The 25,712-nt window shown below is 48.9% G+C and overlaps 1 protein-coding gene across 5 annotated transcripts in view; it reads left to right on the plus strand.

Annotated features, from left to right (window-relative positions):
- drp2 (dystrophin related protein 2) overlaps positions 1-25,712 on the plus strand; it is a 64,938-nt gene that overhangs the window by 31,214 nt on the left and 8,012 nt on the right. For all 5 annotated transcript variants that reach the window (XM_023819917.2, XM_023819918.2, XM_023819922.2 and 2 more), the window contains exons 2-18: positions 3,258-3,426; positions 7,456-7,612; positions 9,317-9,437; positions 9,623-9,891; positions 10,260-10,406; positions 11,244-11,322; positions 11,610-11,670; positions 12,720-12,781; positions 13,248-13,322; positions 13,916-14,117; positions 15,482-15,567; positions 16,365-16,522; positions 17,916-18,082; positions 18,482-18,593; positions 19,091-19,227; positions 19,818-19,883; positions 25,582-25,647. In XM_023819917.2, the coding sequence (XP_023675685.1) occupies positions 3,380-3,426; positions 7,456-7,612; positions 9,317-9,437; positions 9,623-9,891; positions 10,260-10,406; positions 11,244-11,322; positions 11,610-11,670; positions 12,720-12,781; positions 13,248-13,322; positions 13,916-14,117; positions 15,482-15,567; positions 16,365-16,522; positions 17,916-18,082; positions 18,482-18,593; positions 19,091-19,227; positions 19,818-19,883; positions 25,582-25,647 (2,012 nt within the window). In that variant the 5' untranslated portion in view covers positions 3,258-3,379. The remainder of the gene's footprint in view (positions 1-3,257; positions 3,427-7,455; positions 7,613-9,316; positions 9,438-9,622; positions 9,892-10,259; positions 10,407-11,243; positions 11,323-11,609; positions 11,671-12,719; positions 12,782-13,247; positions 13,323-13,915; positions 14,118-15,481; positions 15,568-16,364; positions 16,523-17,915; positions 18,083-18,481; positions 18,594-19,090; positions 19,228-19,817; positions 19,884-25,581; positions 25,648-25,712) is intronic.

The raw sequence follows: 25,712 nt of genomic DNA on the forward strand, positions 1-25,712 counted from the left end.
TGTAGTTTTTAGGTGTAACTATCTGCCCCTCCCACCTGTGAGAGTCGTGATTGGCTGCCTGATTGATGTTGATTGGCTGGTGAGTAGATTCCATGGCCTGTGCCTGCTAAGCCCATTGGCTGCCTGTGGGCTGCTGGAGAGGACAGCTGGTTGGTTGTCTGGCTGTGGTGAGGATGATCTCTTCCAGTTCCATTGGGACTTTTAAGGACTGCCCCACCAAACTTTGTTTTCTGCGCTAACTTTCCTTCCATTAACCAAAACGAAGTCAAATCCCTCCTCATAGAAAAAGGTTGTTGTGTTACAGCCTTTATGGTTGTGTGTGGCTAACAATGTCAGCATTAAACGTTGGTCAGTACTAACTGAATGTGTCAGAGTTGTAAAAAGTGAAATAGACTAGTCGTTGAATCTAGTACTTATTCTCTATATTCCTCTTTGTTTTTCTCTGCCGACGTATGGATAACACATTGTACTGAATGTCAGTGGATCACACGCTGTACTGAATGTCAGTGGATCACACGTTGTACTGAATGTCAGTGGATCACACGCTGTACTGAATGTCAGTGGATCACACGCTGTACTGAATGTCAGTGGATAACACATTGTACTGAATGTCAGTGGATCACACATTGTACTGAATGTCAGTGGATCACACATTGTACTGAATGTCAGTGGATAACACATTGTACTGAATGTCAGTGGATCACACATTGTACTGAATGTCAGTGGATCACACGCTGTACTGAATGTCAGTGGATCACACATTGTACTGAATGTCAGTGGATAACACATTGTACTGAATGTCAGTGGATCACACATTGTACTGAATGTCAGTGGATCACACATTGTACTGAATGTCAGTGGATAACACATTGTACTGAATGTCAGTGGATCACACATTGTACTGAATGTCAGTGGATCACACATTGTACTGAATGTCAGTGGATCACACGCTGTACTGAATGTCAGTGGATCACACATTGTACTGAATGTCAGTGGATCACACGCTGTACTGAATGTCAGTGGATCACACGCTGTACTGAATGTCAGTGGATCACACATTGTACTGAATGTCAGTGGATCACACGCTGTACTGAATGTCAGTGGATCACACGCTGTACTGAATGTCAGTGGATCACACGCTGTACTGAATGTCAGTGGATCACACATTGTACTGAATGTCAGTGGATCACACGCTGTACTGAATGTCAGTGGATCACACGCTGTACTGAATGTCCACTGTGGGAGTGTTTGTCTCCCAGTGGGAGAGCCGCCTGCTCCTTTCTCAAATGCCTCCCCGTTCCCAGCGTGCACACGCTGTCAGACGTCCGAGCCACAGGATCCAGTATGCAGCGTAACCCGCTGGGAGGCGGCCTCCTTCCACTCGATTCTGCCATCCCTCCCCCTGCCCCCCGGTCCTGTTGGCATGTGACTGACGGTGGCTGTCTTGGTGCTGACCGAACACAAGCCTGTTTCTATTGTCTGGACTTTGTCATCACTGATGGTCATTGGATAGTCATGGCGATCTGATCGGAACCCACATCCCTGCTGAAGAGTTTGTTATTCGTTACTGTCTTTGTCATCCGACTGGACTGGGTGTGGGGGGGGTGGGGGGTGTTTTATTTTTGGAGTCTTCACCAACAAAGTCCTGCCGCTGAGATTAAATACGGGTGCGGGTATCTTATATTACAGCCACACCTGACGATTCCTTTGTAGAGCCGCCTTACAGCATGCAGCTGTGCTCCGTGAGGTATTTCCTCTCCCCTTATCTGCAGTTTATTTTGGGTGCATCTGGGTGAGGAGTTTGGGTGCCTGAGCTGGAGGAGGAACATTTCCATCTGCGTCTGGAGTGAAGACCATGTCACCTTGTTTCGGTTCAGGATCAGGTGCATGTGCTGTGAGACATATACATCACTCCAGCAGCGCCATCTTTTGAGGGGACGCTGACCGCTGACCTAGCGAGCCAGTTTCACTTTCTCTCAGGTGGGGGTGGGGGGGGGGGGCGCTGGGAGTAAAGCTTGCCTAGGGCACCACATGAGCTTTGACCGGTTCTGCACTCTGGTCAGAATTAAAGAGCATCTGTTACATTTCATAGGCTGGATGATATGGCAAAATATTTTATCACAATAATTCTTTTCATATCAGTTGATATTGATAATTTTCACAATGTAATTTAAGTCATTATTTCTTTAGTTCAAGGCTCCCTTTTTCTTAATATTCCCATAGGATTCCCCTTGAACAGATTCAGGACATGGAAAGGGAGACAAACTGAATGGAGTGCAACCTGAAATGTAATTTTAATAAATAAATGGTAGAAAAATAAACCTTTTTGTCATAGAGCGTAACACTAATAAACAGTATGGTTTGCTGCAAGATATGTATTTCTTCAGATTGAAAGTGGAAACTCTAATCGCTGGTGTTTGTGACTGTAAGCGCTTAGATGCTGTATGTTCTTTGAAGGTCATCCTGGAGCAACGACGCTTCTGACTTTTCAGATGGATGAGGTGAAGGACGAGGGAGCCCTGGATCTCACTACCCATGGCTGCATTTCTGTTTACAGTCCTTCTGTCTAAATCCCAACAAATAAGCAAACAAACAAACAAGCAGTAGTACTACTAACCGCAAGCATGGTGTGCCCAGTAAAACTGAGCTGTTACTGCTAAATGGTTCCTGGTTTGGATGTGGGGGTGGATTTATTTACCCCGAGTCATGTAACGTCAGGTCCTCCCACGCCAGTCTCCGGGTGTTTAAAGTGCGATGCCTCTTATCCGGCTCCCATGAATAGAGAAGATTAATCATGGAGGGTTGTGGATTACTGCTGATTCATAAGAGACCTATATATTGCTGTGGAACAATAGTTTTTTTGCAGTGCAGAGATGATCCATTTTTCTGAAAACAGCCCCCTGCTCCCAGACAGGTGGAATTGTGGAAGCTCTACCTTCATTTTCTCTTGGTCCTGGTCTTACACGGTGCTTCTGTGGTGGAATTCTCACCTGCCGTGTGAGAGGTCAGGGTTTGCTTCTCGGTCAGACCTGCTAGGGTCAAGAAAGTTTGTCTTAAGCAGATGGGGGTGTCATGGCATGTCACTTTATGGATATGGAATGTTCCGGAAAAAGTCCAGAACCTCTTTCAACGAGGTCATGGTTTTTTGTTGTTGTTGTTGATATAATGCGTGCGTGTGAGGAACCTAGGAAGGTCTAGGTGATCCTCTTCATGACCCTGCATAGTCACAACCCACCTCGTGTCTCGTATTTATGCAGTACCGGCGTGGATCCCCTGCCCGGGATGTTTCCGCGCGCCTGGCTGTCGGACGTGGGACTCTGAGGGGCGTGAGCTCGGCACACAGTCCAGGGGGCGCCGTGTGGGACGCGGAGACGCTGACATGAACCTGTGCTGGAGTGAGATCAAACGCAAGTCCCACAGTATCCGGTAAGGGATCTCCACCCCCCTCCCCCACGAGGCCGCAAACGGCCAATATCCTCGGCATATCCTTCCTGTTATCCTCGTAATCGACGGCCTGGCCCTGTTTCATCAGTGACGACGGCCCAGAGTGACTGTGGGGCCTGTAATGGGGTCGGCAGGCTGCTGATGCTGGCGGACAGTCATGTGATCAGCACAGACGCCATTTGGGAAATGGGGGGGGGGGGGGGGGTGCTGGTCTACCAGTCAAGCTCAGGGTTTTAAAGTGTCTTTAGAGGTATGGCTCTAGATGTATGTCTTTTTATGAAATGTCCCTCACTCTCCCTGTCATCTGCCATGGAGAAGCAGGATAGCCTCAGATGTTGCGGTTTGCCTGGGGGTCCATGCCCGCTGGCTCCCACATGGTCCTGCCCCGTCAACAGCACACCCCTTGGTGCCAATGCAGTGTACAGGCCAGATAAATAGTACATCAAAGACCCAGCAAGGTGTAAGGGCAGCTAGACTGAGCTTCTAGTGAGAGGCGAGGACAGTGCAAGTTAGTAGGAGCTAGTAAGAGTGCTACTCAAATGAAAGTACAGCTAGAGGAGCATGGGGGGTGACAGAGCGGCCCAGTGGCCAGAGGGCTCCTTCAGGTCTTCCTGGAACACATAGGTCTTCAGGTGCTTCTTGAAGGCTGTGAAGGAATCGGATGGGCGGATGTGGGCAGATAGCTTCTTCAATCATGAAGGAACAACACAAAAGAAACGTCTCGAGATAATTAAGCCCAGTCGGAGGTTAAAACCTGGGGTTTAGCACATAATGTCTTTGTATTTATAGGTCAAACTGTGTGAAATAGTGATGAGTACAGTACAGGATGACGGCACCAGGGACGTTAGTGTGATGAGGTCTGTGAAGCCCCCCCCCCCCACTGTGTTACGCGGATTGCGGGGGCGATCATGGTCGGCGTGTTGGCGGGGTGTAGCCATCATGAATGATGGAGAGTTCGTATGGCCGACCATTACTGGAATGAATTCTTGAGGTCACCCTTTGTGTGACTTTCCACAAGGCTCTGTCTGAGTTATCACCTGCGCTCTCCCCTCCAAGAACTACAGGCTGTGTGCCCCCCCCCCCCCTTCCCCTGACCATGAGAACTCATACTTCTTCTAGAAAACCATTTGCACCCCTTTTTTCTGTCTAATCATGACAAATAAAACACTGATTTATAACCCCTGTCTGCGGGGATGGGCGGATTGTTGGGTGGGATCGGAGGTGTAGATGTGTTCTAGGCTCTCTGTGGACCTCCTTTGATGGGGGAGGGGGTCGCTCTGAGTGACAAGGGCTTTGAACAGAGGACATTAGGAGAGGAGCTAAACCACAGCTGTCTGTGTGAGTTAACATTAATTAGCATTAGTGACCTGTCTTATTGTGGGTGCAGATCCTGCTCATCTCGAGTTTAGCACAATTTTTAAATGTTGTCAAGGATGTTCTGTTGATGTTCTGTGGTTCTGGATGCTCATTTAAAAGGTATCATAAGGGAGAGAGTACCAGTGATTTCTTAGTATGTCAGGTTTTGGTTCAAGCTTAAACATTTTTATGAATTTGCTTTCACTGATATGGCCTTCAAATGATTTGATTCACATCACTTTCGAATAAACAATCTTTTCGAACTCATATCGTTTTCTTAAAAATAAATCATTTGCAGCCTCGTTAATTTAGTTATCATTTTATTTGTGCTGGAAAAAATTAAGAGACCACTCTATATTTTTAAATGAATCTGCATTTTTAAATCCTGGTTTCATCCTGATTCCACTGGCAGAGGCTACGCTGAGCAGCAGGATGCTTTCAGATTCAATGTTTCTAAGACAGCGGACACAAGAATAAGGTGAAGCAGGAGATACAGGGAATGACCAGAAACCAACCAGGTAAAGTGCAATAGTGACTTTCTAATGCTAGAGGTGACAGTTAATTTATCTGACAGTTTCTCATGAATCGGAGGATGACATCAAGTGACCTTCAAAAGGAATGGGAAACATTAAGTGCAGATGTGAGGTGCACTGCTAGGACAGTTCGTATCAGGCTCCTAGAAGCAGGACTGAAGTCCCATAAAGCAAGGAAGAAAAATATATTATTCACAGACGCACACCCAAAAATTGAGAAATTGGTGAAACAAAAAGTTTTGCTGTGGTCTCCTAATTGTTTCCAGAACTGTAGGTATTTGATATTTTTGTGAACTGCAATAAATAAGCTTAAACCAACTTTAAAGAATCTATGCTTTTGTTATGTAATTGCACAGGCACTAAGAACAGAGAGCAATCATGTACTGACTGAACGCACTGTTACTCATATTGATAGGCAAACATAGCCCTTTAGGCATAAATAATGCTCTTATTCATCAACTAATGCAAATAAAATTGAACATGACTCAGATGAGGTGAGACCGCAATCAGTCTGAGCTAATTCAGGAAGTGGCTGGGTGGGGTGGGGGGGCACAGGAGGCAGGTGTTCTGCTGGATGGAGACGGGCCCCCGTCTGTGTCACTCTGATCACGCACATTTGAAGAAAGTGAGAGGCTGTGTATCATCAAGGCGCCACACGTCACAGACCTCCCTCTGTCTACGTGTGTGGGGGGGTGTGTGGTTGTGTGTGTGTGTGTGTGTGTGTCGAGTCTGGCGAACACCGTTTCACCGAGGATATGTGCCAATCAAACCCTCTGCCCTCCTGTCCCCCCGCGACCCTCTAAGCCCACCGTCCCCTCCCTGGCACGCGTAGTGCCTCGTGCTCCTTTGTTACGTTGCCGTGACAACAGCGTGGCCCTGAATGTGCTGTGAGAATGGCAGACTGGTGCATGGCCGGGAGAGAGGGAAAATTAGCCTCCATCACCGTGGTTACTTTGGTGCCAGGCAACGCAGCTTCCCGGGAAACGTGTTTCTGAGCACCCAGGACCAGGCTGAGGTCCTTAGGCCGGCCTGTGATTGGGCCAGAGGTGTTTTGCCTGCTTTTGTCAGCCTGTGCGGCTTCTGCGCTACGCCTACAGGGACGCGCTGTGCTGCTGCAGCCATCGTAACCACGGTTACCTTCCTGGCCGTTGTCAAGGCCCATTTACTCATAGTCAGCTGTTGGGAAGAGGACGGCGTCCTGAGGCTCATTCTGGGTGTCCAGTGCAGAGCAGGGTGACCTCAATGCTGCCTGCCTCCCCCACAGATGGGTCTCATTTCTACATGGAAACCTGGGATGTGCTGGCAAAGCCATGCGGATCAGAGCACGTCCGCACTGCAGACAGCAGCCCGGGCCACAGTGTCCGCACTGCAGACAGCAGCCCGGGCCACAGTGTCCGCACTGCAGACAGCAGCCCGGGCCACAGTGTCCGCACTGCAGACAGCAGCCCGGGCCACAGTGTCCGCACTGCAGACAGCAGCCCGGGCCACAGTGTCCGCACTGCAGACAGCAGCCCGGGCCACAGTGTCCGCACTGCAGACAGCAGCCCGGGCCACAGTGTCCGCACTGCAGACAGCAGCCCGGGCCACAGTGTCCGCACTGCAGACAGCAGCCCGGGCCACAGTGTCCGCACTGCAGACAGCAGCCCAGGCCACAGTGTCCGCCTGAGACGAGTCTGGATCTCACTCTGGCTCTCCAGAGTTTCGCTGGAGGATTTTAGTTTGAGGGGCGGGGGGGCATACCCCTCCTCACTGTACAGTGAAGAGCTGTCTCCCCGTGAGTCACATTGCAGTGAGAAAAAGGAGCCAGCACTTTTGGCAAGTTTTGTTTTAACTTAGCATAGTTTACTTTTTTTGCAGTGACACTTCTTGTTAGTGTTTTTTTTTAATACCACCACTGGTATTATGCTGGTTGAACTGTGGGACAACATACAGGCATCTAAAATCACCACCCTCCCCTAAACTATGGCCTAGCAATGGAGTTTAAAAGCCGGTTAACCCCACGGCCCAAATGGGGAGGGCTCATGGTTTTCTTTGCCAGCTGTGCTTCTCCTCAGCTTACCGGCATCACCTAGTCCAGTACACCCCCCCATCTGAGTCAGGTGAGTGTCCTCTCTACCCCCAGGGTGCGTCTGGAGGCCTTATCGGACAACAGTGGGAAGCTGCAGCTGTCCCTGCAGGAGATCATCGAGTGGCTGACCGGGAAGGACGAGGAGCTGTCAGAGCAGCTGCCCATAGGGGGCGACGTGGAGACCGTCCAGCAGCAGAGGGAGCTACATCAGGTACAAGCTGCACAGAAACATGCAAAGCCAAATGCGTACAGGATGCTAGGGCCTGTTTGGTGTCTTTGTGTGGCTGTGTGACTGTTCCCTGTCCTATCAACCGAAAGCCCGTCTTTGACTTGTGGTCAGGTGTCAAACCTAACACCTCTCTCTGAGACACACGTGGGTTGGGTAAGGCTGGATCCACCCTGACATTTAAATGTGTCAGTCCCTGACCCCAGGCCACAGAGACTGATAACTCCCCCACGGCAAGACTTCTGTTTCAGCAGACACACGTGTTGTACAGAGCTTGATGACATGTGAGTCTGTCACATGCACACGCATGTAAACATGCAAACAGGCATTAGCATGAAGCCGGTGACTGTGTTACAGTAACTATGGTGTGATACAAAAGTTTACTAGTTTCCTTTACATACTGGATGAACCCCCCCTCAGGGTCTTACTCCCCCCATCCTAATTCTGTCTCCTTCACAAGGTTACAGATAAAGTTTTTTCCATTTTTTAATTTGTTCCATCACACAGAATGTGAATTACTGGTCTGAGTGTGACTCCGTGCCGTGTGTTCGTGGCCTCCCTGCTGCTGCCGGCCGTCTACATGCGTGTGCGTGCTGGCTAATCATGCAGCATTCATTACACCATCATGCCCTGCTCAGCGTCTGTGTTTGCCAGCACTCAAACCGTGCATTTATGTGAGGCCCCTGAGATTTGGGGGGCCCCCTCTTGGCCACAAACAGTCACTACAATAAACATTAAATAAATAATACTAATAAATAAATAATAATTAAATACTTATTTAGGAGATGCTGAAGCAACATGTTCTGCTGTGATCTTCTGACCCTACTTGCTAGCTATTTATTTATTTTGTGAAACATCGGGGGGGCAAACTGAATTTTTAGGTGGGATCCTGAATGTGCTACATAATGACTAGCTGTTCGTCTTCCAGCGAGTTATTTTACCTTCTTATGCACGTGTATAATTCGGCTTTTTCACGTGCCTGATTTAGCTAAATAGGATGTGTAGTCTTTCTGAGCTTTTTTGCTCTGTTAGGGAGCTTTTTTAAACCCTCAGACCAGACATCAGGAGCCTCGCTCACAGCGGGCTGGACAGTCAACTTGGCTACAGCAACCTATCATCCATAGATGTCATTTCAGGATCTTGACTTCCAGAGACGGAATCTTGCTAACATCATGCGGCTCCTTAGGGGTCGGCTAGGGCCCCAGACTGGGCTGCTATGGCGACCTGAATATCATTAGCTTCCAAAGCAGGAGGATTTCATTGAAATATGAATGAGTTCATGATCTAAGGAAGCCAGTGCCACCTGCTTCATCTGAAGGCGACGGTCTGGAGGAGCCAGAGGCAAAGCCCTGACATTTATGCCCCCGCCGCTGGGATTTCTGCTATCTGCATTAATTCACAGGGTGCTGCTGTATAGGGCAGACTGATTCATCTCTCTTCCTTATCTGTTCATGTCGTTAACTATGAATCATCTCAGTGCAACTAGCAGTAACCCTATGGGAGACCTTCAGACCGGATCGATTTTCAGTCTGCTGAGGCGCGTTGGCTGTTCCTTACCTACTTCCGGGATGTTTGTGTTCCCGTGTCTCGTTTATATCATTTCTAGTTGTATAGATCTACTGGCTGCCTAATTGGCCGGCGGGGGGAGTCACATGTCTGCTTACTGCGCCATGATTGACTTATCCGCAGGCCTTTATGGAGGAAGTTAAGTCCAGGGGACCGTTCATCTACTCGGTGCTGGAGTCAGCCCAGGCCTTCCTGACGCAGAACCCCTTCGAGGAGGTGGAGGAGACGCTGGCTGACAGTAAAGGTCTGTAATATACAACCCCTGCACCCTGCCCTCCTGTAACACTGCAGCCACAGGCTCTCAGGCCTTGATCACTTGGGACTTTCTGTGATGTGGAGATGGACCCCCCACCCCCCACCCCGACTTCTCTCGTTACCATGACTCCCAGAGGACTCATTATCTGTCCTTGGCTCTGACCCTCCCCGCAGATGCATCGCCACGGCGACGGGCCCTGAACGTCAGCCGTGCCGTGTGGAAGCAGGCCAGCGTGGCGGGCGACTTGTGGGAGAAGCTGACGGCACGTTGCGTGGACCGGCAGCGGCACATGGAGCGCACACTGGAGCAGCTGCTGCAGGCACAGGCCGCCATGGGGGGGCTGGCTGGCGCGCTGCAGCAGGCCGAGAGCGTGCGCGACTCCTGGGAGCCCGTGGGCGACCTCTTCATCGACGCTCTGCAGGAACACATCGACGCCACCAAGGTACACAGGCCAGTGCACCGCTCCGAATGGGACATGCTGCTGCGATCAAAAAATATTCCAATGCAATAGGTGTGTTTTTCTTCGGGGTGGCATGTGGCTCGGCGGGTTATGATGGGAAGGGCGCTGGTTTGAATCCCAGGTTCAGCACAGTGGCTTGACTGTGAGGCCCTGAGTGAAACCCCTTAATCCTCCAGTTGTTCCAGTGTTGTGTCGCCTGGCATCCCATTCTAAGAGGGATAGGCTTCAGCTTCACTGGCTCACCAGAAACCTGGGCCACACCACTACAGTCCACCAGAGACCAGCAATATTAGTGGAGCTCGAGAGCGATGGACTGACCTTTGACCCCACTGTGCCACGCCCGCCCGCAGCTGTTTAAGGAGGAGCTGACTCAGGTGAAGGAGGGCATGAAGCACATCAACGACCTGGCACATCAGCTGGCTGTCTCGGACGTGCACCTGACTGTGGAAAATGCCCGCTGCCTGGAGCAGCTCAACAGCCGCTGGAAGCTCCTGCAGGTATGAGGAGGTGCCGCGCCTCCCCTTCTCCGCCTCCAGCCGACTCCGCCTGCAGGGCACAGGCAGCATTTTGCGGGCCAGTGGCAGGAGTACACACAGGGCAGATCGTTCCCTCTCTTCTCCATTCACTCCATCCTTCTGATGAACACAAAATGACTGATGGAAAATTATCCGCATGAATCATTCACAAGAAGGGACTGATCTCTACTCTGTGACTCCCAGCACATTACATACAATTACAAGCTAATATCAGTGGTTTCTTTCTCATATTGTTATATTTAATAATGCATTGCATCAGTCCAGCTGTGTTACAAATGCGACATTGCAGGGGCTGGGAGGCAGAGTTTATCGGGATATTGCTGCTGCACTGCTGCTGTTAAATGTTAGGTGGATTTATCTGGGGAGAGCAGCCCTGCGCCGCACCGTGATGCTTCCGTGGGCTGCCAGTCCCTGTCAGCGCATTCTGCGCCTCTGCTTTACTAAGTCGCATGTTTTGACGTTCCCTGGCTGTAATGTGCACACTAAATTCATTTCCCTGCGAGTTAAGCCGGGATTAGCCAGTCTTAGGGCCCCGGTACCCCCCACTCCCCGGCGATAACAGGGAACATTGTAGAGCAAGTGGGGGTCGTGCCAAGTGCCTATTCCCTGGCGGGGTTAGGGTTAAAAACTGAGATAATGAAAGGGAAAAAGAATGAAGTGGTAAAAGAATTACCCCTCCCATGCAGTGAGCCTGAGGCTTCGTCTGTGTCTCTCCTTCTCTCTGTGTCTCCCCCACCCTCCCTCCCATCCTCTCTTTCCATCCCTCTCACCCTCTGTCCATCCATCTCTCCTGCACAGAGCTCCATCGAGGAGAGGCTAAAGCAGCTGCAGGATGCCCACCGGGACTTTGGCCCTGGGTCACAGCACTTCCTCTCCAGTAAGACGCCCGCCACGTGTGCTGGCCAGGGGCAACTTGTGTGTCTGCATGTAGAGGGCGCTGTGGAGCTGCTTTTCTCTGACAGAAATGTCCAGAAGTCAGCGCCATATAATTTCTGCAACCTGGCCTAAGAACCTGTAAACTCTTACCAACCATTGGTCAGCTGGCTGACTTCTGCAGCCAGGCAATGCTGGGCCCCATCTCCAGTAGGGGGCAGCAGTGTGTGGGTCTCTGCAGTGCCAGGGCAGCCTACTAACACTGTTCCCCCCCCCCCCCCCCCACCACAGGTTCTGTGCAGATGCCGTGGGAGCGAGCCATATCGCCTAACAAAGTGCCATACTACATCAAGTGAGTGCGTCTGCTTGGGGGGGAGGGGGCTTTTCGTGACTGTGTTTTCTCAGTGGCATGAGCCCCAGGGGGCAGCAGCCCCATGTGACATACGTATGTGTGGCATCCATGTACACCTGTTCACGCATGCTCCTTTGCATGTGTTTATTCCTGTGTGCTTCTTTATTCCCTCACGGCCCCTGGAGCATCAGCACAAGGGGCCCCAACTCCCTGCCTGTCATGACCAGCTGGGCGCTCCGTCTCCCAAGGGTCTTCAAGCCTGGGGGTTACTACTTTTCTGCATATTCCCAGCTTCCCTGGGTTTGCTTGGTTGAATGTGACTTCTCAGCATATCAGACTTCTCAACCCCAACGAAACGACCATACAGTGGGATAGTTATAAACCTCTGGATTGGGGGGGGGGGGTGGTGGACGTTCCCTCTCCACCGACTTGAGGGGGCGCTGTGGTGAGACCCACAGGGGTGAGGGGTTACTCACCTGGGCAAGAGAGGAACTCGATGTGAGGCCCCCTACGAAGGAGCTGGTGCTGTCTGCATGCGTGTGGTTTGTGTGCCCCCACCCCCACCCCCACCAATCTGCTATGTGCTTCTGGTGCCTGGACCATTAACAGTGACATTTACCTTCACAAATTTAGCAGACGCTTTTGTCTGAAGTGACGTACAAGTGAAGCAAATAGCACATTGCAAACGTAAATGCTGTTAGGGAGTCGATTAGGCTGAGCTTCCAGTGAATGTCCAGGCACAAATGTAAGCAGTACTGGAGCAAGAGCTACACAACAGCTTCACATATAACTATTCAACAAAGGAAGACCCTAATAAGACTATGCAAGGGCCAGTAAATGTGACATTAGATCAAAAGACAGGTTTTGAGGTGTTTCTTGAAGGTGAAGAGGGGGTCTGATGACTGGATGTGGTTCGGCAGCTCATTTTACCCCCAGGGAACTACACATGTGACCCATCTGGAGTGACACTTCACTCGAGGTGAAGAGAGCTGCACACGGTACCCCTAACAGGCCCATGTGCTCTCTAACGTCTCTCTCTTGTTCCCTAGCCATCAGGCCCAGACAACCTGCTGGGACCATCCAAAGATGACAGAGCTGTACCAGGCGCTGTGTAAGGTTGATTTTTTTCTGCCAGACTCTCTGTTTGCGTACAGAAGTGTGTGTTTGGGTGAGGAGTGGGGGAGGGGTGCAGGGACCAAAATCCCGAATTCACCTTAAACTTCAGTAGTCTAGGATATTTCAGGTCCCTCAGTGAGCAGAGTGCCATTCATGTTAACCAGCCCTGTTATTCTTCAACCCATCTCTTATTAATCATGATTAAATAGTATTCCGCTCCGTAATTAATGCCTTCTGACTCTGGGTGTCCAGGTAGTGACACCATGTAGAATTCAATGCATGCTGGTAAGATCTTGTTGATGACTTACCTGATCACCATTGGAGCCTTGGGAGCCCGGCAAGATGGCCGGTTGTGTGACATGGTGACGCATATTGTGCATATGCGGATGTGTGTAGCTTGTCAATGGTGTTTTTTTCAGTATTCTGCTCTCTCCCTTTTGTTTACCCATAATCTTCCTCAGCGGATCTGAACGACATCAAATTCTCTGCGTACCGGACGGCTATGAAACTGCGGCGGGTGCAGAAAGCCTTGAGGCGTATGTATACACCCCCAATGTAGGGTGATAAATGACCCCCCCCCCCCCCAGGACCACCACACCTAGCAGATACGATGGCCAAGGTACTAGAGCCCTCGGGACTGGTGTGCAGACCCTGGGTAGCCTTTCATCAGTCAGCCCGCGGTGGCTCTTCTGATGACATGCATGAATGCTGTGTGGATAAGCCCCCAGCCCCCACCCTGCTGTACCCCAGCCCTGTCACCCCTCCTCTCTCTTCCTGCTGGTCTGCATCATTATATGACTTAATTACCTCACTGCCATAGTAACCACAGGGCTCTTTCAGGCCCCCATTAACTGCAGACCTGAGCTTATTACAAAAAAAAATCACCATGTGGACGTTTGCTTCTCCTACGGCTTTCCTACAAACCTGCATACTGTCTAATCACGTCAGCAGCTGGCGGTCCCCTCCCTCCCATATCTTCCGCAGTGAAATGAATGCCCATTTAGAGAAGCAGCATTTGCACTCATACAGGTGGCAGGAAGCATCATTAGTTGATTTTTTTGTATTCTCTGTCTGTATCGCCTGTGTAATCTGCATCGTCTACATTGTCTGCGTCACTGCGTCTTTGCAGTGGACTCACTGCTGCTGGCCAGTGTGGTGGATGTCTTCCGGGAGCAGGCGCTGGAGCAGCTAGAACACAGCATGGACGTGGTGGAGGTGATCCACGCACTGACGGGCCTGTATGAGCGACTGGAAGAGGAGCGCGGTGCCCTCATCAACATCCCGCTCTGTGTTGACATGTGCCTCAATTGGCTGCTCAATGTATATGACAGGTAAGCCCTGCCCCCATTCCCCTCCTATAAGCATTCTTTAAATGGATGATTCAGCCCCTCCCCCTTCTGCTGTATCAGTGCCTCAATTGGATTCTCAGGGTGTAAAACTGATAAGCTCCACCCTATTATATACGGCTCAGCAAGCAGTTTAATGAATGTCAGGTTATCCGCACCCATGTCCCTCGCATGCATGTGCCATAACAGATGCTTATTGTGCACTACAGTTAAGCCCCTCCTCCTCAGTAACTGGGTAAGCCCTGCTCTTTCTCCTCCCATATACCTTAGCTAGCTGCCCTACCACCTCACCCTGCTATCCCTCTCAGCTCAGCCCCTCCCTGCTTTTACTGCCTGCTCACTTCCCGGCCTTCACCCTTACATATTGTAACACGGGAGCTGTCTGTAGGCTGTAATGAATAATGTAATGGACATAACTTATATTAGTCTGGCGATCCCGTTCCCCTCGCCTCCGGCGCCTCCACCCCCGCCTACAGCTTCCCGGCTTGTGGTTTCATCTGATCCTTTAAAAATTAACCATGCTCAAAAACACACTCCCCACAACCAGCCCCCCCCCCCCCAAAACGTGCTCACATTGGACCTCTGGTGATTATGTTTGAGTTCCTCTCCTTCCCACTCCGCTCTATGATTCCAAGCAAAGATCGTGAACCTGGGATGCAGTCACGCCCTTTGACAGGGAAGGAATTCTCCCCGAGCAAATGAATCAACCCCCTCCTCCCACCCCCTCTGATCTCCTGTCTTATTGCCAAGACTCTGATTGAGGATCTGAAGGGTATCTTCACAGAGAAGCACAGCACACATACGAGAGCAATAGAACCTCTCTGTCTGTCATGAATTTCTGTTCTTTTGACATTTCCATTTTCTGAATAAATCTAAATAATTTCTTCTGTTATTTGTGCCTTTAAAGCAAATAATCCCAAAATAACAGAAATAAACAAACATCATTTTGCAATGGAGACAGAGCTGTGCAGAACAGACTCTCCTCTTTTGAGCCTGGCTGGTTTTTTGCACCGACCTTTGTAGTACCGACTGGGGGTCGAGTGCTTGCAGTTCATACCTGGGGGGTCGGAACACTTCGGGTCACTCGTTTATTTTGATCTCTGTGGAGAGGGGGGGTCAGACCAAGGTCACAGTGCAGCATTCAAAAGCTGCTCTTTTTGCCGGACAGCAGTGAGCAGCAGTGATTACTGCAGCACATCCATGACTATGAGTATAGGGTCCGATTTGTATAGGTGTGCTAGTCCACACCTTACCGTGGGCAGTTTGCTGTCGGCCTACAGCAAGGTGCAGAATTTAAAGTACCCCAATGGAGCATTAACCCCTCATCAATTCCTTTTGTCTCCCCCTAGTGGTCGCAATGGGAAAGTACGGGTCCTGTCCTTCAAGACGGGTCTGGTGTGCCTTTGCAAAGCTGACATCCAGGACAAGTACAAGTGTAAGTAAGAGTGCTTTCAAGTCCAAACAAACCAAACATAGAGATAGTTGGTGGTGCGAGTCCCACATGAGCATCCACTGCCCTGAAGGAGGGGCCTCTTATGGCTGCAGCTCCATGCTGAATCACTTCCTCTCGTTCTTTACCTTCTGCCCTGTTGATGAAACTGCGGGAAAAATCCCCCTGCATTAGGCTGCAACTACAGAAGAGAAAATTAATTAACGATGCATTTTTTTATGAGCGAGTGCAATAAAATGGTTGATTGTGTCTGGAACCTCGAACCACTTTGGGGATCCTGCCCGGCTGCCACAAGGCAGATGGGCGGAGTCTAACACCCTGACCACTGGTGGGTTTCAGTCAATGTGCGAAATACCCGTCAGTATTCGGGGGGGGGGGGGTCCCTATTGTTGCGCAATACCGATCTTGAGACCCCCTTAAAATTTTGCTTTTGAGGCTTTCAGGGGGTCTCATGAGTTAATCAGGGGTGTCGGACCCCCCCCCCCCCCGGACCCCCTGTATTTCGCACACTGGTTTCAGGGCAATTGATGGGGGTGTCTATCACCGCAGGTGGAGCACATTCACAGACAGTTGCGCTATAGAAACACTGTCAGGCAGTGAGAGAATGTCACTATGAGGTACAGCCAAAAGCTAAACTAGCCATAAGCACAAAAAGTGCATTGACCTTGTGGGTAATCCAGTCACTTTGTCTTATGTTCCTGTTTTATTATGCCTTTCTAATCATGCTGAGGCAGACGGTTTCGAAACAGCGCCCTCTAATGGCCGGAACCCCTCCCTCTCAGACCTGTTCAGCCAGGTGTCGGGGCCCGGTGGGCTCACAGACCAGCGGCACCTCAGCATGCTGCTGCACGAGGCCATCCAGATCCCGCGGCAGCTGGGCGAGGTGGCCGCCTTCGGGGGCAGCAACGTGGAGCCCAGCGTGCGCAGCTGCTTCCGAGTGGTGAGCAGCCCGGGGCCCGTTTGTCACAAACCCCACCCACCGGGAATGACCACGCCCATATATGGCATCCAGTGACAGCTAGGCCTCATTGGATTCGCAGCTGCAGGGGGTCTTCAGAGAAGCTTCTTTACAAGGTCAAAAGGGCTCCTCCTCATTCAGAGAAAGAATTATTTAATCTCCCCAGTGTTTAGTTATTTACCTTTATTATGTACAGTATTGCTGGTGGGGGGTCCTTGCTCTAAGAAAGGCTGAAATCACCCGCCATAAATGATGTTCACTTCCCAATGAAAGTGTTTACTTCAGTACTCACAATAATAACACAATTTATTAGGTAGAGTGACCTTCACGACAGACTGGCACGGAGCGCTTTGGCGCAGGAGCAGCGATTATAATGCTGTCTGAATGCTTTTCCAAAGGGATAGCATGGAATATCCCACAATGCGGGTCTGGGTGTGTTAAGCGATGGCTGTGATTTATCTTTCTGTCAACATGTTCATGCCTCATCTGAGAGGCTCTGAGTTTTGGGCCTGTCCATCCTTTGGGGTTTTTACAGCTGATCCCCTGTTTAATCCTCACTTTATTCACACGGCAGCTCCCATGCCTGCCACTGCTAATTAAAATTCATTAATTTTGCCATTTGTTTCATGTCAACCCTTTTAATCCTGACTGGAATATCAGTGTTCTGCCAGTCAGCCTGTGCCGTTATCGACGTTCATCACCGGCGGCGTTAATGCAGCCTGATAGCACAGTGACACGGTTTGGCGCGTTTAATGTGGTCTGTGGCAAGACTCAGGGAGGGGAGTGCAGGGTGGGGGATTATTCTGTCTCTGTGTCTGCTGAAGGTGACAGATCCTTGGTAACTCGTGTTCCCCTGCTACCGTACTGGTGCAGTGAGGCTGATGGCAGATGAACTGCGTTGGGGCTGTGTTTAAGAGTTGGATCTGTGTTTTTCTGGACTGCATTGCGCTCTGTGTTACACTGTTCCTTCATGTACTGTGCTGTCCTGTTGCACTGTGTCTCTTGTTGTGCTCCCCTGCACTGTGCTGTTATACTGTGTCTCATGTTACGCTCTCCTGTGCTTTGCTGTTGCACTGTGTCTCATGTTACGCTCCCCTGCACTATGCTGTCACACTGTGTCTCAAGTTACACTCCCCTGCACTGTGCTGTTACACTGTATCTCATGTTATGCTCCCCTGCACTGTGCTGTTACACTGTGTCTCATGTTATACTCCCCTGCACTGTGCTGTTACACTGTCTCACACCCCAAGGTGATAGAGCTGCCTGTGCTTCCCAAACCCCTTTGTTAGATTTTCCTTTTTCCCCCTGTTGTCACTCTCACTTCCTCACCCCCCGCCCCCACTGCACCTCCTCCTGGTTCCTCCTCATCATTCAGGCCCCGGGGCGGTCCGCCATCGAGCTGGCCCACTTCCTGGAGTGGATGAGCCTAGAGCCGCAGTCGATGGTGTGGCTGCCGGTGCTGCACCGCGTGACGGCCGCCGAGTCGGCCAAGCACCAGGCCAAGTGCTCCGTCTGCAAGCAATGCCCAATCAAGGGCTTCAGGTCAGCTCAGTAGGGGGCACTGTGGAGCCAACTTATATTCCCAAGGCAGCATTTAATGGACACAGTTAATCTGTTTTCCTGCTCCAACTGAGGGCCATTACAGTTCATGGTACAGCTGACAGTAGTCAGCAGGTGGCATAATTGTTAAGGATATGAACCTAGTGGCTACCTGTTCAAATCCTGCAGGGACTTTTGGAGTTTTTGGAACCTTTTGCAAAATACTGAATTGGTCCAATAAAACATAAAGTTTCGACATATATACATCTAATAAACATCTAATATACATATTTATATAGTGAGCATGTGTGTATAGACAAGATCCTAGCTATAGATTCTAGCTGTGTGCCAAGGTTGTCTTGGGTATATGGGCAGTTCCGTGACCTCGGCGTCTCATTCCAGGTACCGCAGTCTGAAGCAGTTTAACGTGGACATCTGTCAGACGTGCTTCCTGACAGGACGCACCAGCAAGGGCACACGGCTGCACTACCCCATTATGGAGTATTACACCCCGGTAAGGGGGTCATTTCAGCCCCGACTGCAGCCATTTAAGGCTTTAAGTTCCTTTGGGAAAGTGTTTCCTTGAAATGTCTGGCTCGGCGGGTTGGGATACTGTGCCTATGGTCAGAAGGTTCAGGTTCAAATCCTGAGTTTAACAGAAGGAATCATCCTTGAGCAATGCCCTTTGTCGCCTAAAGGATTGACCAGCCCAGCCTCTGAGGTATCTGCAGACATGGATTTCATTAATGGCAGCTGAGTTATTCAGAACACCAAGGCACAATTAAATGTGGGAATGCCCAAAATCGTCCCTCAGCTGAATCCACAATCATAGATGAATGACTCCACAATCATACAGTAGATGAACCTGACTGAATGACCAGGGGATACTAGAGGCAGCTGATTGAGATGGCAGTTAAGCTGGGTTGAGGTGGGGTGGGTCTGCAGGAAAGATCTCACTCTACATTACCCTTCTACTTGTCTCCCCACCTTTCACATCAACGCTCGGGACAGACGACCTCTGGGGAGAAGATGCGCGACTTCGCCAAGACGCTCAAGAACAAGTTCCGGTCCAAGCAGTACTTCAGCAAGCATCCGCAGAGAGGCTACCTTCCCGTGCAATCTGTGCTGGAGGCAGAGACCGTGGAGAGGTGAGCATGGTCAACCATGGTGGGCGTGAGATCAGTAATGAACTAGCAGCTCTAACAGAGCAGATCACTGACAAATTCATACCCATAACCAGTCCCTGTGACACTGCATAGGACAAGCAGAATTATTTTGCTACGATTCTTTCATTGAATCACTCTTGTTGGGACTTAACTGGAAAATCAGTGACTGCCTCTGACCCACTAAGAAATTGTTCTTATTGACTTGCCTGGAAAAATAATGGTTAAAGCAAATAATAATAATACCTGGTGAATGAATGAATGAACATTGCCAATGTAATTTTGCTAATAAACTGTTTCATCATCATTCAGATCACTGAAAGCCTGACGGGCCTGGTGTGGTATTGGTTGGGAAAGTCAATAGGATGCAGTACAGTTAAATCGTTCCCCGATTCTGAAATGTAAACGACAGTACTAGAAAGTGTGAGGGGGCAAAGCAAACAAAGAGCAGTAGGGGGAGACAAAGAGCTTTCAGACCAGGGAAATGGAGGCAGTTTCAGTTTGTCAGCCAATAACCTCACATGATCAGCTCCGTGACTGTAGTACTTGTGTCTCTGTGCCCCCAACCTCCCCAGCCCCGGCTCCTCCCCCAAGCTGCCGCACGCCGACACGCACTCCAGGATCGAGCACTTCGCCAGCAGGTAGGAGCAGACCTCTGTCTGAAGAGACCCTCCGTGTGTGAAGAGCTCAATTGTATTTGCAGTCATTCATTTAACCAATGCTCTTGTTCAGAGTGATGCTCGCTCCCTAAAGCTGCCACTGTTCATTTGAAAGAGCAAGGTGATCAAAATGACCTCCTTTCTTGCTTTGTCTTCTGTTTCCCTTCGATTGTTTGAACTAAATCCTACTCCTTTAACCTGCTCTTAATTTTATTTAAACTGTATCTCTTTAGTGAGCACCTTGCTGCTGAGGGATGTGTACTTCAGAATGATTTTGCAACAGTTCATTGAATCATTCTTGTTTGGACTCAACTGGAAGATCAGTGACTGCATCTGACCCCTATAAATAGCCATGGACTGTTAGTCTCATTCTGCTTTTCATAGGCTTGTCTTCTTGGTTTTATCCTCCTGGCCTTGTCTGTTTAGCTTATTTCTTTTGGGCTTATCTTAGAGTATCCTCTTAGCCTCATTGTGCTAGGAGTGTCTTAGCTTGTCCTGTTAGCCTCATTGTGCTAGGAGTGTCTTAGCTTGTCCTGTTAGCCTCATTGTGTTAGAGGTGTTTTAGCTTGTCCTCTTAGCCTCATTCTGTTGGACTTGTCTTAGCCTGTCCTCTTAGCCTCATTCTGTTAGGCTTGTCTTAGCCTGTCCTCTTAGCCTCATTCTGTTAGGCTTGTCTTAGCTTATCCTCTTAGCCTCATTCTGTTAGGCTTGTCTTAGCTTGTCCCCTTAGCCTCATTCTGTTAGTCTCATTCTTTTGGGTGTGTCTCAGGTCCGTCCTTTTGGCCTTGTCTTGTTGAATTTTATACTCATATTGGTCTTCATTGTTAATCTCATTCTGCTGTACCTTACACTTGTTTTGTCAGTCTTGTATTGTTACTACTTCCAGTTTGCCTTGTGTTGTTAGCTGCACCTAATGTGATGACTCTAAAATGGAGGACACCTGTGTCCAAAAAGGAGGACTAAGGCTCAAAAAGGAGGACATGCATGAATAGCTGTGAAGTGGGGGAGGTGGGGGTGTTGTAACATATACATTGTAACATATACATACTATGGTAGCCAAAAACAATATAGCTGTTAATATATTATCTTGTTTTCTTGAGTGGACAGCGTTAAAACATAATTGCAACCATGGCTGCGATCGGCCTCCGTATTCAGAGTGTGCAGATGTCTCGTGTTTTTTGTGCAACCAGGGGTGAGGGAGAGTAGCACTCGATGGGGAGGCGGGTGGGGGAAGGAGAAATGGAAGACAAAGGAGCTAAAGGGAGGACACCCTACAGTCCTGACAGAGGACTGCAAAAGTGGACTGTCCGGTTTGCCTTGTGTCGTTAGCCGCTTCCTGTTTTCCTTGTGTCATTAGATGCTTCCCATTTACCTTGTGTTATTAGTCAATTCCTGTTACATTAGCTGCTTCCCATTTTGTTAGCCATTTCTCATTTGTCTTGTGTTTTTAGCCACTTTGTGTTTGCCTTGTGTTGTTAACTGCTTCCTGTTAGCCTTGTGTTGTTAGTCCCTTCCCATTTGCCTTGTGCTATTAGCAACTTCCTGTTCGCCTTATGTTGTTAGTTGCTTCCAATTTCATTAGCTGCTTCCTGTTTGCCTTGTATTGTTACCGCTTTCTGTTTGCATTGTGTTGTTATTGCTTCCCATTTGCCTTGTGCTGTTTTCTCCATCCCATTTGCCTAGTATAGTCGCTTCCTGTTTTCCTTGTGTCGTTAGCCACATCCCATTTTCCTTTGCGTCTTTAGCCATTTCCCGTTTGCTTTGTCTTGTTAGTCACTTTCTATTTGCCTTATGTTGTTGATCTCTTTTTGTTTGCCTTGTGCCATTAGCCAATTCCTATTTACCTTGTGTTGTTAGCTTCTTCCTGTTACATTAGCCGCTTCCCATTTGCTTTGTGTAGTTATTTGTTTCCCATTTCGTTAGCCATTTCCTGCTTGATTTGTGTTGTTAGCCACTTCATCATTTCATTAGCCACTTCCTGTTTGCCTTGTGTTTTTAGCCTCTTCTCATTTGCCTTGTGCTATTAGCAATTTCCTGTTTGTCTTTTATCGTTAGCTGCTTCCAATTTCATTAGCTCCTGTTTGTTTTGTGTTGTTTGCCAATTTCCATTTGTCTTGTGTTGTTAACGCTTCCCGTTTGCTTTGCATTGCTATTTGCATCCCCTTTGCCTTGTGTTGTTAGCTGCACTTTGTTTGTTTTGTGCTGTTAACTGCTCATATTTGCCTTGGGTCTTTAGCTGCTTTCCATTTATCTTGGTTTGGCTTGTTGTGTTATTTTCATTCTGTTAGGTATACAGATGTGCATAATGATTTCAAGTAGGTGGATGAGGGAGGGACTGGCTAGGCTTTAGTGGTATTCCGGTAGTACTGTATAGCACTCTATTTTTGGTAAAAAATTCCACATCCCCCCAGAGAATTTTATTGGGAAATACCAGAGTAGTGTTGCTTTTTAAAATGCCTTATATTGCAGCATTATGTCTGGACAGAATGATGGTATTAAAAATTAGCTATCACCCAAGTGTAGTGCTTGCTTTGGGGGGGGGGGGGGGGGGGGGTTGAGATACTGGTGGTGAAATTTCCCAACCCGGGCTAGAGGGTGCCAGTACAATTTACTGAGGGGGTGGGGAGGGGTTGTGGTTATACTTTTTGTCAGGTAATGTCAGATTTCGAGGACATCATTTGCAGGTACCAGGGAGCTGATGTCAATTTGTGGGAGAATCCTGTACCTACTGTGAGATGTGGGATTTATCTTAAACTTGCTCTCTTGGCTTTCTCCCAGTAACCTCATCCTTTTAGTTTCTCCCTGTTAAGTTTGTCCTGTCAAATTTGTTGTCTTACCCCCATCCTGTTGGACTTACATGCATTCTTTTAGTTACATCATTTTATACCAGCATGGGACCAGGACTTGCTTGTTGTGTTGGTCCCTTCAACACACACCTTCCTCTTTGCGCTATAGTCCACTAGTAGGTAGTTTGCAGTTCACGTGTTCAAAGGTAAAGATCAAGGTACCAAAGTGATCCAGGTGACCAAAACCCACCACCTGTCCCTCCCACTCTGCTTGACTTTTCTCTCACCCACTGAGTCTACGAGTATTAATTGCCCCTCAGAAATAACCCACTTGCGTTGTTTCATTAGATGTTGTTGGCATCATGCTTTGGCTTAAGCCAAACAAGAAAACAAAATACTTCTCTCTGGTACATTGGTGACATGTGAACCAAAGGTTTATGTGGATGAACATCCCCATAATTGTCAGACTACAACCGGAATATGGGAGCTAGATGACAAAGAGGAACAGGAGCGTGTGGCTCAAATCAAACGCTCAGCCACAGCTAAGAAGCAAAAGCACAAGCTGTGGACTTGTGTCGTTTGCTTTCCCTGGGAGATTCCGGTGTGTCAGGGCTTCTCCTTACACAGGTGAGGGATTTGTAGGAGTCTTTATTTTCGAGCTGCTGCTGCCTCATCCATGTTTAATGACTATGCTATTAGACTATTTTTCCCAACAACACTTTCAAAAGGCAAATGAAAATATCAGAACAGTTTTTTAAGCTTTTTGAAGATCTGAGGGTTAGCCCAACCAAAAAATGGTAGCTCCTTTATGACATGAATGAAACTGCTGGAGATCAGTCTGCAGATCTGCTTTACGGCCTGCAAATACATTTGTCCATTTAAAAAAATGCTTTTTGTCTCCTGCTGATGCTGTGATATCTTTAGACTTCTGATGGAAATGTACGTCTCTGTGCCGGTGCTGTGGAGCTGCATTTTTAGAAGCTCTAATGGGGAAAAGTGCATCTGTAGCCTGGCCCAGAGGAGAGGGTGGATGCTGATGCTGTCCGCTGTTATGAGCTCCCCAGGGATGGACGGCGGAGTTGTTTTGGTTAAGATGAGATGTTCCTGGGTTTACGAGTCTGTATTCTTACCGTCCTGCTTTTATTTCATCCACAATTTGCCCATTATGAGCTTTGTATGTTTTTAGACCAGCTGTAGTGAATAACATGATTAAAACTGCCGTTTGTGAAGTGGGGGGGGGGAGCTTGACATACAGAAAAATACACAGAAAAATATATAAAGAGACAAATGGCTTAAATCCCAAGCTGCTTCCTGTGTCACTCTGGATGGAAGCATCTGAAAATCATGTAGACAATGTAGCAATAATAATAATAATAATGTTTTGTGCAATGTGATAAAATGTACTGGAATGTGTGGTGTAATGCTGCGTAATTTTGAAAAATGTTGTGTAGTGTAGCAGCAATCTGTAATGTTTTGCAGTACTGTGTTAGGTAGCAAGACGTGTCATATCACGTTGTGTGATTACAACATGTGATGCAGTTAAATGCTTGTTACCTGGACCTACATCGCTGGATGTAGATGTCCTGCAGGTTGGTGAGTGTCTCTGATAATGCCTACTGCCCTGGACCTACATCACTGGATGTAGATGTCCTGCAGGGTGCTGAGGGTCTCTGATAATGCTTACTGCCCTGGACCTACGTCACTGGATGTAGATGTCCTGCAGGGTGCTGAGTGTCTCTGATAATGCTTAATGGCTTGAACCTACATCACTGGATGTAGATGTCCTGCAGGTTGGTGAGTGTCTCTGATAATGCTTACTGCCCTGGACCTACATCGCTGGATGTAGATGTCCTGCAGGGTGCTGAGTGTCTCTGATAATGCTTAATGGCTTGAACCTACATCACTGGATGTAGATGTCCTGCAGGTTGGTGAGTGTCTCTGATAATGCTTAATGGCTTGGACCTACATCGCTGGATGTAGATGTCCTGCAGGTTGGTGAGTGTCTCTGATAATGCTTACTGCCCTGGACCTACATCGCTGGATGTAGATGTCCTGCAGGTTGGTGAGTGTCTCTGATAATGCTTACTGCCCTGGACCTACATCGCTGGATGTAGATGTCCTGCAGGGTGCTGAGTGTCTCTGATAATGCTTACTGCCCTGGACCTACATCACTGGATGTAGATGTCCTGCAGGGTGCTGAGTTTCTCTGATAATGCTTAATGGCCTGGACCTACATCGCTGGATGTAGATGTCCTGCAGGGTGCTGAGTGTCTCTGATAATGCTTAATGGCCTGGACCTACATCGCTGGATGTAGATGTCCTGCAGGGTGCTGAGTGTCTCTGATAATGCTTACTGCCCTGGATGTTGAATACAGACTTCCTGATGGGTCCTGGTGATTTGCTTGGCACTCCGCATCACCCTCCGCAGGACTCTGTGGTCCTCGGAGCTGCAGCTGCCATACCAGGCAGTGATGCTCCCAGAGAGCACAGATCCCACGTTAGCACTGTAGAAGGGTTTTTGCAGTGCAGAGGACATTTTTGAATTTCCTCTGCTGCCTCAGGTGATACAGTCGCTGCATAGCTTTCTGCACTAGGGTGGTGCACATTGTCCATGTCAGGTCCTCAGAGATGTGTACTCCGAAGTACCTGCTAACTCAATCCACTGGAGTCCCAAAAATCTTGGGAGGTGTGTACATCCTCTGATGCTCCTTTCTGAAGTCCATGACCATCTCCTGGTTAAGCATGATGCTGTGTGATGTGATTAAATGTATTACAGTAACACTGTGTAATATGGTGAAATATGTTACATTGCATAATGTAGTAAAAGATTTTGGAGCTCGTACCCATCATCCCTCACTCCCCACTCTCTCCCCTCTGTGCTCCCCCTCCCCCAGACTGGCAGAGATGGAGAACCAGACCTGCACCTTCTTCACAGGCAGCCTGTCTCCCGACGAAAGCCTGTGAGTACACAGTGAAACACCCCCCCACCCACGCCCTTGCCACCCCTACTCAACCATGGATTTCC

Source organism: Paramormyrops kingsleyae, chromosome 10 (assembly GCF_048594095.1).
Source record: "Paramormyrops kingsleyae isolate MSU_618 chromosome 10, PKINGS_0.4, whole genome shotgun sequence".
Classification (NCBI taxonomy): Eukaryota; Metazoa; Chordata; class Actinopteri; order Osteoglossiformes; family Mormyridae; genus Paramormyrops; species Paramormyrops kingsleyae.